Genomic DNA, 13068 nt, shown 5'->3' on the forward strand with positions numbered 1-13068 from the left:
CGCATCGTAAGTTAGTTTGACTGTAACAAGATGTACGTCCAGAAGACATCTATCTGTGACTAATGCAAGACCAAAGACTGAATGAGCTTTTTAGCACAGCATTACCTCCTGCTGATGTGACGTAGCCAACGCAGAGCTAATCTCTCCAGTTGCTAATTGAGATGTAATCGAATGCAATGTAAGCACAGTGGCGCAAATAAAAGTCGAAAGTCTCATATCGTTAATGAGGTTGTAATTTACGGCAGGCGTAGAGTAGCTAACGCAGTCCTACACATTAAGATCGCTAACAGGGACGTCTGTCTCGCGGCGGGACGTCTCGTGTAATGAGAGCCGAGCCAGCTGTGCCTCCCTCTCATTTTAGCATCTGTACACACCACGCCGCCCACATGCCAATACAGAGACGATGATTAACAGATTAGTGAACACAATCTGACCGAAAACCCTACACACACAAGAAACAAACCAGAAGAGTTCATCACAATGCATTATGGGATTGCATTCTCTATGAGGAATACATGCTACAATCGAATTTTAATGTAAATGAAAGGTCACATGAAGTAACTTATACGTACTGGAACAACTAGCAAAAAGAGATGCAAAACCGGCTACAATGATATTAAATGTCTTTGAAAACCAGACACACTCTCAGACAATGAGACACATGTGAGGGGTAAGAGATCTCCGGCAGACACTCCCAGTTTCAGTTCAAGTGGTCCGTGTGTGTGTGTGAGAGACAAAGAGAGAGAGTGCACCCTAGGGTGATTGTGATTATGACTAATGCGATTCGTCTTTCAATTTTAATTTTCATTAAGGACCCACTGTCCCCATCAAAGTCTAAATAGCAATGGAATTAATAAAACATCTCATTTGAAATATACAGCTCAGGCCTGCAGCAGAGCATCCAAATGCTTGCGGAAAGGCGAACAGATTGAAGCGCTGTCTGTGTTCACCAGACGCCCCCTGCCACGACACCAACCTGTGACATGAGAGTGGCACACGGCAACTAATTAGACAGGCCCGTCTCATTACAGCAGGAGAGACGGGCGAGACACACACATAAAGAGAACGAGTGGGGGAAAATCAAGTATACACACAGCTGAAGAAGAGGATGAAGAAGAGGATGTAGAAGAGGAGAGGGAGGGGGCAGGATTAAGGAGTAGTTAATGCGCTGATTAAGTTAGTAGAAAGTGCACGGATAAAAGCTTGTTCGGTTTCTTTATTGAAAATGGAGAAAACAGAAATGTTGCTGTCAAAACTTTAGTTGCAGTAGTTCTGTGATCAGTGTTGGGTGTAACTAGTTACTAAGTAATTAGTTACTGTAATTTAATTACTTTTCCCTTGAAAAACTAAAGTAAGGGATTACTCTTATTTTTTCTGTAATTTAATTACAGTTACTTCTCATGTAATTAAACTAAATACTTTGTGTAATATATGTGTGTGCAACAGTGGAATTGACATCAAAATTCAAAGTCTAACTTTAAAATCCTTGCTTTAATGTATAATTCTCACATTTGTAATACTTTGGTCAGTTAATAATACTACTTCATGTAGTTTATATTATTTATTTGAATGAATTAAAAGAGCCGTTTCATGTCTATCCTTGAATCACTTAACTAATCAAGGTGGATGTAGGATATAGAAAGTAATTAGTTATAAGTAATTAAATACTTTTTGGTGAGAGTAATTTGTACAGTAATCTAATTACACTATTGAATATGTAATTAGTAACTAGTAATTAAATACTTTTTCAGAGTAACTTACCCAACACTGTCTGTGATGCAGTTCTTAAAGTAACCAGCAATTACAGAACTGACACATCTGCGAGCTAAAAGCTTTCAAAACAGCCACAGATCGTTGAGCAATTTTTTTCCACATTACAGCAAAACAACCATCACTACATTGTGTGTATATTTGGGGTATTTTTACTTTAGCTCGAAAGGTAAAATTGGATAAAATACCCTATTTGGAGCATGTGGCAACATAGTAAAAATGTGTGAGTAGAGGTTTAAGAGGTGGTGACAGAAACCATTATTGCTGTCGTAGAAGTGTGTGTCTGTGTAAGAAAGATCCTATCAAATCACTTCTCTCTAAAAATACTATTGAGTGACGGCTTAAACGTGTCAGACATGCATACATAACACTGTCCTGCAGCACCTTGAACGGACGGATGTCACTTCGAAACAAAACTTCATGTTTTAACAGTCACAATAAGTAATAGATGTGAGAATGACATCATCGCTCTCTTTCCTTTCCTCTCTCTCTCTCACAGGACTCAAATAGCTTTATTGGCATGGTAAAAAGAGCCTTTACATTGCCAAAGCACAGAAACATTAAATATAGTCTCTTTCTCTCTGCCCTTCACCATCATTGACCTTCTGTTGAATGTTACACATAAAGCACAGAGCTTCTCAGACAGCTTCAGCCCAACGCTACGAGTGAAGAGAATGCTTTCCGATGGAAACCTTAGAAAATATGGTTTATATTTTTAAGCATGTTTCAAACATATGTAACTTTATGTCTGAGTGTGCATTGGCGTTCTGGTCTTTCATACAATATAACTACAGGACTTACACACTCAACAGATCTTTCACAGAAAAAAATGCTCTGGTATGGGTGAAAATGTACTAAAGAGTACATCTTACGAGATCATGTCAATTACATTTTGTGCAGTGTGTAATGTTGCCGTGTGTGAAAGTAAGCAGTCTGCCAAGTTATAAAGCCGAAGGTGAATGAATAACAAAGTTATTGACTTGGAAAAAAGGAGTCGACTCAGAATCACGCAAACAAGTCGTGCCCTAGTCCGATTCGCGAACCGCCGCGGATTTACGTCACGACATATAGTCCCCGCCTACGTTTTGCTAGGACTGCCCGCGAAAACTTCACTCTTTTTTTATTTACTTTATTTTTTATTTAGACAGTACAGTGAAGAGATGACAGGAAGTTAAGTGGGAGAGAGATGGGGAGCGGGTTCGGGAAATCACCACGAGCCGGGATTCGAACTCGGGTCGTCCCTGAAACACAACCGCGCCATATGTCAGAAGACTGCCCCCTAGGCTATCGGCTCCGACGCGAAAACTTCACTCTTCTCCCCCAAACGTGATTTTGTAAGTTTGCCTACTTACAAACAAATGAAGGGTCTATAATTTTTATGGTGGGTTTATTTTAACTGATAGACACAGAATATTAAAAAAAATCAGGGGAAAAAAATGTTATATAAAGGTTATAAATTGATTTGCATTTCAGTCAGTGAAATAAGTTTTGATCCCCAAGCAAAACATAACTTTGTACTTTGTGGAGAAACCCTTGTTGGCAAGCACAGAGGTCAGACATTTCTGATAGTTGGTCACCAGGTTTGCACATGTGTCCGGATACATTTAGTCCACTCCTCTGTCAATCTTTAAGGTTTCTTGGCTGTCGCTCAGCAAATTGGAGTTTTAGCCTCCTTCACAGAGGTTCTATAGGACTAGGGTCTAGAGACTGGCTAGGACATTTAATGTGCTTCTCCTTAAGCACTTTTGGTTGTCTTGGCAATATGTTTTGCGTCTTTGTCATGTTAAAGGCTCATCCATGACCCATCTTCAGTGACCTAGTTAAGGGGAGGAGGTTCTCGTCCAAGATTTTACGGTACATGGGCCCGTCCCTCAGCCCCTCAATGCGGTGAAGTCATCCTGTATACCTGTAGCAGAGAAAAAGCCCTAAAGCAGAATGTTTCCAACACTGTGCTTCTCTGTAGACATGATGTTCTTGGGCTCATAGTCAGCATTTCTCTCCCTCCAAACACAGGAGTCCATTTTGGTCTCACAGCAGTGCCAGCACTTTCGCCAAAGCCTTTTCTGAATCATTTTTATGTTCATTGTCAAACTTAAGACGAGCCAGGCGGGCCTTCTTGGGCAGGAGGACCTTGCGGGTGCTTCAGGATTTCAGTCTACTGTGGCATAGCGTGTTACCAATGTGTTACCAATGTTTTGCTTGCTAACTGTGTTCCCAACTGTCTTGAAATCATTAACAGGCTTCTTCCGTGTAGTTCTGGGCTGATCTTTAACATTTCTCATGATCATCTTTACCCCATTGGGGAAATATTGCAGGGAGCTCCAGAACAAGGGCATTTGATAGTTATTTTGTATATCTTCTATTTCCAAATAATCACACCAACAGTTGTCTCCTTCTCACCAAGCTTCTGTCTGTAGCCTATTCAAGGTTTGTGCAGGTCTCCAATCTTGTCGCTGACATCCTTTAAAACCTATTTGGTCTGGACCATGGTGTTGGAGAGGTTGAACTGGAAGATACAGATTCTGTTGGCAGGCATCTTTTATATACATAACAAGCTGATTTAGGAGTACTTTCTTAAAGTGACAGGACTAATCTGTGGTCCATATAGGCACATAACCAATCTGTGGAGCCAGAATTCTTGCTAGTTGGTAGGGGATCAAATACTTATTTCACTGACTGAAATGCAAATCAATTTATAACCTTTATATAACATTTTTTCCCCTGATTTTTTTAAATATTCTGTGTCTATCAGTTAAAATAAACCCACCATAAAAATTATAGACCCTTCATTTGTTTGTAAGTAGGCAAACTTACAAAATCAGCAGGGGATCAAATACTTATTTCCCTCACTGTATTGTCGTGACGTAAATCCGCGGCGGTTCGCGAATCGGACTAGGGCACGACTTGTTTGCGTGATTCTGAGTCGACTCCTTTTTTCCAAGTCAATAACTTTGTTATTCATTCACCTTCGGCTTTATAACTTGGCAGACTGCTTACTTTCACACACGGCAACATTACACACTGCACAAAATGTAATTGACATGATCTCGTAAGATGTACTCTTTAGTACATTTTCACCCATACCAGAGCATTTTTTTCTGTGAAAGATCTGTTGAGTGTGTAAGTCCTGTAGTTATATTGTATGAAAGACCAGAACGCCAATGCACACTCAGACATAAAGTTACATATGTTTGAAACATGCTTAAAAATATAAACCATATTTTCTAAGGTTTCCATCGGAAAGCATTCTCTTCACTCGTAGCGTTGGGCTGAAGCTGTCTGAGAAGCTCTGTGCTTTATGTGTAACATTCAACAGAAGGTCAATGATGGTGAAGGGCAGAGAGAAAGAGACTATATTTAATGTTTCTGTGCTTTGGCAATGTAAAGGCTCTTTTTACCATGCCAATAAAGCTATTTGAGTCCTGTGAGAGAGAGAGAGGAAAGGAAAGAGAGCGATGATGTCATTCTCACATCTATTACTTATTGTGACTGTTAAAACATGAAGTTTTGTTTCGAAGTGACATCCGTCCGTTCAAGGTGCTGCAGGACAGTGTTATGTATGCATGTCTGACACGTTTAAGCCGTCACTCAATAGTATTTTTAGAGAGAAGTGATTTGATAGGATCTTTCTTACACAGACACACACTTCTACGACAGCAATAATGGTTTCTGTCACCACCTCTTAAACCTCTACTCACACATTTTTACTATGTTGCCACATGCTCCAAATAGGGTATTTTATCCAATTTTACCTTTCGAGCTAAAGTAAAAATACCCCAAATATACACACAATGTAGTGATGGTTGTTTTGCTGTAATGTGGAAAAAAATTGCTCAACGATCTGTGGCTGTTTTGAAAGCTTTTAGCTCGCAGATGTGTCAGTTCTGTAATTGCTGGTTACTTTAAGAACTGCATCACAGACAGTGTTGGGTAAGTTACTCTGAAAAAGTATTTAATTACTAGTTACTAATTACATATTCAATAGTGTAATTAGATTACTGTACAAATTACTCTCACCAAAAAGTATTTAATTACTTATAACTAATTACTTTCTATATCCTACATCCACCTTGATTAGTTAAGTGATTCAAGGATAGACATGAAACGGCTCTTTTAATTCATTCAAATAAATAATATAAACTACATGAAGTAGTATTATTAACTGACCAAAGTATTACAAATGTGAGAATTATACATTAAAGCAAGGATTTTAAAGTTAGACTTTGAATTTTGATGTCAATTCCACTGTTGCACACACATATATTACACAAAGTATTTAGTTTAATTACATGAGAAGTAACTGTAATTAAATTACAGAAAAAATAAGAGTAATCCCTTACTTTAGTTTTTCAAGGGAAAAGTAATTAAATTACAGTAACTAATTACTTAGTAACTAGTTACACCCAACACTGATCACAGAACTACTGCAACTAAAGTTTTGACAGCAACATTTCTGTTTTCTCCATTTTCAATAAAGAAACCGAACAAGCTTTTATCCGTGCACTTTCTACTAACTTAATCAGCGCATTAACTACTCCTTAATCCTGCCCCCTCCCTCTCCTCTTCTACATCCTCTTCTTCATCCTCTTCTTCAGCTGTGTGTATACTTGATTTTCCCCCACTCGTTCTCTTTATGTGTGTGTCTCGCCCGTCTCTCCTGCTGTAATGAGACGGGCCTGTCTAATTAGTTGCCGTGTGCCACTCTCATGTCACAGGTTGGTGTCGTGGCAGGGGGCGTCTGGTGAACACAGACAGCGCTTCAATCTGTTCGCCTTTCCGCAAGCATTTGGATGCTCTGCTGCAGGCCTGAGCTGTATATTTCAAAAGAGATGTTTTATTAATTCCATTGCTATTTAGACTTTGATGGGGACAGTGGGTCCTTAATGAAAATTAAAATTGAAAGACGAATCGCATTAGTCATAATCACAATCACCCTAGGGTGCACTCTCTCTCTTTGTCTCTCACACACACACACGGACCACTTGAACTGAAACTGGGAGTGTCTGCCGGAGATCTCTTACCCCTCACATGTGTCTCATTGTCTGAGAGTGTGTCTGGTTTTCAAAGACATTTAATATCATTGTAGCCGGTTTTGCATCTCTTTTTGCTAGTTGTTCCAGTACGTATAAGTTACTTCATGTGACCTTTCATTTACATTAAAATTCGATTGTAGCATGTATTCCTCATAGAGAATGCAATCCCATAATGCATTGTGATGAACTCTTCTGGTTTGTTTCTTGTGTGTGTAGGGTTTTCGGTCAGATTGTGTTCACTAATCTGTTAATCATCGTCTCTGTATTGGCATGTGGGCGGCGTGGTGTGTACAGATGCTAAAATGAGAGGGAGGCACAGCTGGCTCGGCTCTCATTACACGAGACGTCCCGCCGCGAGACAGACGTCCCTGTTAGCGATCTTAATGTGTAGGACTGCGTTAGCTACTCTACGCCTGCCGTAAATTACAACCTCATTAACGATATGAGACTTTCGACTTTTATTTGCGCCACTGTGCTTACATTGCATTCGATTACATCTCAATTAGCAACTGGAGAGATTAGCTCTGCGTTGGCTACGTCACATCAGCAGGAGGTAATGCTGTGCTAAAAAGCTCATTCAGTCTTTGGTCTTGCATTAGTCACAGATAGATGTCTTCTGGACGTACATCTTGTTACAGTCAAACTAACTTACGATGCGGCTACGTGGTTTTGAATTGTGTGTGGTTAGTTGAAACTGGTCATTAATGGGCCAGTTACTGGTTCAGGTGGTTGATTGGTTAGTAGTTGATCAGATTTGACCACCTTATGTTCTGAATCTACAGGATGATATGAAAAGTTCTAGAGAACTATTTATGTTTGATTAATTGCTTTATTGTTTTAAGTTTATTGTTTTGGATAAAAGTGGCTGCAGAATGCATAAATGTCATTTAAAATGTAATATATCTTCACACTGTAAAACATTTTTGCTGGCTTAGGTTTTTAAGTATAGCAAGTCAAAAAATTTTTTAATTTGAATATCTTTACATTACTCAAAGGAGTAGTTCACTTTAAAATAAACCCCCATTGACTTTCCTGAGTAGGAATAAAAATGACCATGGAAAGTCCATTTTTGTGACCTACTCCTTTAAACTCGTCAAAATAAGCGATTTCAACATTTCTATTTCGATTTTAGTACATTTACCAAATCTACGATTTTAATACATAATGCATGTAAAGACTTTTTTATTTCACTTATTTTCTCATTTACTTATTTTAGTTTAACTTACACGAACTGAACCACTTGACAAAGTTTAAAATAGTAAGTTAAAATGACTTAAAAACCAATTTCATTGAACAGAAAAACAGCAAAAAACATTTTACATGGCATGTATTTTTAATTGGTGTTGTGAGGTAAATAAAGTAGGTTTTAAAAACTCCAGGATGACATCCAAAAGGTGTAGTTTTCTACACATTTTTTACACTTTTGTTAATGCCCTTACTTTATTTAAAATATATCTTCTTTAGCAGTGTGTGAAGACATGCTGTAAACGCTTGCGCTTGCGATAAAAACATTTAGTGTTTTGCTCTCACTTAGACAACATTTGGACAGTAGCTGTTTTTTGCGCCTGTGACCCATTACATTCACAGAGAGAGTGTGAAAACAGCAGGTGTGGCTATTAGGTTTGTTTGTCTTTAACTCTGTGGCATGTTAGTTTGTTTACCTCTAACAGTTACATGCAGGGGCCAGATATGTGTGATTTATAGTTCTTTTTGTGGAAAAATATGCATTAAACAAAAATGTCCATGTCACAATTGCACATTAATGAAATGCATTAGCGATTGACTTCTTTTCTGGACACATACAGCGACATGTTTGAGCTGGTTTATTGACTATTTGGTTATAAAAATATTTGAGTCCAGTCTCATATGAAACAGTGGGATTGTATCACTGCATGTGTTTGTGAGGCTTGTCTTTGTTTAATAGTTTAACAGAAAAGCTTTGCGTTCCTTCCCCGGATCAATAAATCTTTACTAGCAGTGAGAAAGAGAAATTCCCTCGCTAGATATCCATGTTGTTTTTGACTGGTGATGCATTGGCTTTGTTTTGCTTTTAATTATTGTCAAAGTTGCTGTGTCACAAGTTGTTTGTCTCTTGCAAATTACATTTTTAGGCAACTTTCCCCTGTTGTTTTACTATTTTATAACTGTTTACTTGTAACAATGGAAGCAATGGAAGACAGAAATGGACTGTATCCAACAATGGGTCATAGAAAATGGGCCGGAATAAAAGTTTTTCAGGTGGAGGAAAGTCAAGTTTATTCGACTTCATTAAAATTCCCCTCAGTATAGACTTGGTTCAAGCGATCACCAGCTTCTGTCTAATAGAAATAGGAGGACAAGCGCAGTAGTCTATTAGACACTCCAATAAGAGCAATACCGTAGCATGTTCTGTTAGATGTGTTAGAAGTTTATTAGGCTTGTGGTTCATTACGGAGAGNCAGGGGATCAAATACTTATTTCCCTCACTGTATAGTCCCCGCCTACGTTTTGCTAGGACTGCCCGCGAAAACTTCACTCTTTTTTTATTTACTTTATTTTTTATTTAGACAGTACAGTGAAGAGATGACAGGAAGTTAAGTGGGAGAGAGATGGGGAGCGGGTTCGGGAAATCACCACGAGCCGGGATTCGAACTCGGGTCGTCCCTGAAACACAACCGCGCCATATGTCAGAAGACTGCCCCCTAGGCTATCGGCTCCGACGCGAAAACTTCACTCTTCTCCCCCAAACACTGTAGCACGTGAGCCTCATTTGCGGTAGACCAATCACAGCAGAGATCATCTGACCAATCAGATCAGAGTAGGCTGGCGGAAAGGAGGGGATTAGACGGACGATTCGCCGAACGAATCATTTGAGAGTCAGTCAAGAAGTAAGGTAATAATAACTGCCTATTATAACAAAATAATAGTGTTTTTGCACCTTGTATGTACGTAAACTTGTTGTTGGACACTCCATAAACCAAAACAGGACCTTACAAATCAAGGAGTATTTACTCTTTAATGTACATTACTGACTTCTGCGTATCCATCCATCTGTCTAGCTTTACATCTCTTAAATACAGCCATGTTTTCTTGTGCAGAAGAAAACGTTTTCTTCTGCACAATTCTGATTGAAATAATTCCGTTACGAACTGAATGTTTGAAGTCACTAGTTGACACTGAATTATACCTGGGGACTCACCGATATGTTTTCCGTTCATGTGATAGTAGAAAGACACACAGTATGGTGCCCTGGTGGTCCCCGTCGGCCCTCGCGCTGCCGTCACGTTGTAGAGCGGAGAGAGGAGCCGAGCTCGATCGCCCGCCTGACGTGGCCGTGATGTCTCGATGTACATGTAAAAACCTTAAAAACAGCACAGAACATGTGTTAGGGTGTGTGTGTGCCCAGTGCATGCTGGGTAAGCGACATGTGTGTGCGTTTACCCTCTTTTGTCCCACTTCGGTCTTTATCAGGCCCTGTGTTAACCGAACGCTTGGGGTTCTGGGTGAGATGGTTCTGTCTGGTCCAGTCGAACACGTCGCTGCGGTCTTGAGTGAATCCACATATCCGCACGTCCTCAAACCCGCACACGTGATCTAGATGTGAGAAACGCATCAAAGAAAGTAAGATATCCTAGAGTCGACACCGACTCGGCTTATTTGGCACTAGCAATGCCAAGGTCATGGGTTCGATCCCAGGGGATTGCACATAGTCAGAAACAAATGTATAATGCAATGTAAGTCGCTTTGGATAAAAGCATCTGCCAAATATGTAAATGTAAACACTTGAAACGGCTAATAAATGTATTTTCAATGCAAGCAGAGACAGAGAGAGTGAATGAATGGAGAAGAACGCCATGGTTTGAAACGTTCTCAATGTTCTCCTCTCAACACAACATTCACCTCCTTAATTCACTCTGCCCGTCTCCAGTCGGTTTTAATTCATGTTTTCTTTTTTTTGTACCGCTTTGGCACAGCGTTGCGCGTGCGCTGCCAGGAGAACTCCGCTGGATTTAATTGGCGAGAACTGAAAGGCAGAGGGAGGATTTGGAGGAGAGAGAAAGAGCGTGAGGTAGAGAACAGATGGAAAGTAAAAGTACAGGACTGTCTCACCTGAAGGTCTCGGGTAAGTGTAGGCTGCATGCGAAAAGAAACCAGAACATAAAGAGTGACATCGGGATCTATACATTCATCACATTCAACACGACAAATCCATCACATTAGAAACATTACACAGGGCTGGGCAACATAACCTCAGCAATATTTCCATATTTTTGACTATAACTCAATATTTGCAGTACATGTTTGCGCTGAATTTCAATGAGAGAAACCATCAGTTCAATCAAACCGATATTGTGAATGTAACGTTATTTTTAAATCAGATGTTATTGAAACATCGCCTGTCTTAAAGCTGTAATGCTTTCAAGCCATATAAGAATTGAAAAGTTGTGTTTGAGATAAATTATCACAAATCTACTGTGAATATTCAATGGTGTATATCGCCCAGCCTCGCCGTCACAGCAGAATGGATGCTCATGCACGTCTTCCAGCACTTAATCTGGAGGCTGGGCCTTTTTCTGGTGGTCTTGTGAAAGTGCTGAGATTGGGACACTGATGATAGACTATCCGATGGGATTAGATGTTATCAGCTCTTTCTGAGATCTCGACTCAACATCTTTTTGTGTTTCTGGTATTCTGTGGCCATCAGCAAACTTGCCACATGATGACGGCCACACATCTCAATTCCCTGAAGCGAAACCTCATCCCAAATTCTTGACATCTGTTGATACTAGAGATGTTTTTACTTAAAGATGACTTTAGTACCCCATCTAAAGATGGATTCCAACTACAAATTAAACAATGTAAATGAAATTCATTTAATGTTATTTTGTTGAACGTACCATACGTTACAACAAATCTCCAAATGTGTATCTTTAGTCTGAAAGAAATGTGTAGACATCAGACTGCTTTTGATCCCCAGCCCTAGAGTTTCGGCTTTATAGTTTACAACAGATCTGACCAGAAATCCCAAAGCTAAAGGAGAAGACTCGGGCATCTTTATCCAAACTCTGTCTGACTTCATCCGAACGAAGTTAAATTGTGTCTGTTGACCTTGGATGGAGAAAACTCATATCAGATAACTTATGGAGATGATACGCTTATTCTCTCCGGCAATTATTCTATGTTGCCTGGTATCAGTAAAATGAATGAGGCTTCTACATTATCCTTTGCGCAACACTGTGGTTATACATCAACAGCACGGCGCATTAATACGACAAAATATCAGATATCAATCCTGAAGATCTCCTCGTAAAGATTTTATCTGGTAAAAAGGAGTGCTAAACTTTATTAGCATGGAACAATGCTTTGAGATGGCCCCTGTGAAACTTATACATCAAAATACTTGCCCAATAAGGAATATATGTTCTAAAAAATGTAAAAAAAAAATATTACGTAGTATACCTGGAGCACTAATGTATGTAAATCATATTAAATGTAATATGTTATAACACCATTTTTTTATTTTTATAATATTTTTATTAAAATAGTATGTTAAATATATTCTAATGAATAAATGTATGATATTAAATACATAAATATATGATATAAAATAAAATAGTATTTTATATACATTAAAATATTACTAGATATCACATAAAATAGCTAAATTAAGTAACATGGTGTACTAGCGGGATCGTAGAATTATTCATTGGGTTTGGATATTACTGAATCATGATGACATAATGATGGTGACTTACGTTCTGAGTACTGGATGATGCGTGTGACCGAATCTCCAGTCACGAAGGAGGTTATGGGAGCCAGGCTGACCTCATATGACACAGGAATGCGAAGATCCGTCAACGTGTAGGACATCAGGACACCCTTCACTGGCTCTTTAGTGTTGATCTGCTTGGACAAAATCTTCTGACCGTTCTGCAAAAACAGAAAAAGAAATGATTGAGACTAAAGATTTCATTGTGCATTAACAGTATGTGTCAACATTAAGCACGTCGATCCCATAACTACGCCATGGACTGAAGAAAGCATGCCCTGACAACAACCCCAAAAGCAAGTTTGGGATGTCACTTTGCACACCAACGAATTTTCTGTAAAAATTAAAAAGGTTTATTCAGCCACAGGAAAAAAGTTCTCGCATAGCTGTGGTTGAATCCACCTCAAATTTCTTTGCAAATAACCAGAAAGAACTTTTCAGAATCATTTTCTGTGAGATTTTATATATTGCAAAAAAAGTGGAAGTTGTTGGTGTGTCTGACCGATCTGATCATTG

General features: G+C 39.1%; 1 protein-coding gene across 2 annotated transcripts in view; it reads right to left on the minus strand.

Annotated features, from left to right (window-relative positions):
• The window catches only part of LOC130558992 (MAM domain-containing glycosylphosphatidylinositol anchor protein 1), a 161204-nt gene that overhangs the window by 23852 nt on the left and 124284 nt on the right, over positions 1–13068 (minus strand). Inside the window, exons 12-15 of one of the 2 annotated variants that reach the window (XM_057341787.1) lie at positions 12539–12713; positions 10893–10916; positions 10224–10376; positions 9982–10143 (exon numbers count right to left, since the gene is read on the minus strand). In XM_057341787.1, coding sequence (XP_057197770.1) covers positions 9982–10143; positions 10224–10376; positions 10893–10916; positions 12539–12713 — 514 coding nt within the window. The remainder of the gene's footprint in view (positions 1–9981; positions 10144–10223; positions 10377–10892; positions 10917–12538; positions 12714–13068) is intronic. The other variant, XM_057341788.1, reaches the window with a different exon arrangement.

This window comes from Triplophysa rosa, linkage group LG9 (genome assembly GCF_024868665.1).
Source record: "Triplophysa rosa linkage group LG9, Trosa_1v2, whole genome shotgun sequence".
In the NCBI taxonomy this organism is placed as follows: Eukaryota; Metazoa; Chordata; class Actinopteri; order Cypriniformes; family Nemacheilidae; genus Triplophysa; species Triplophysa rosa.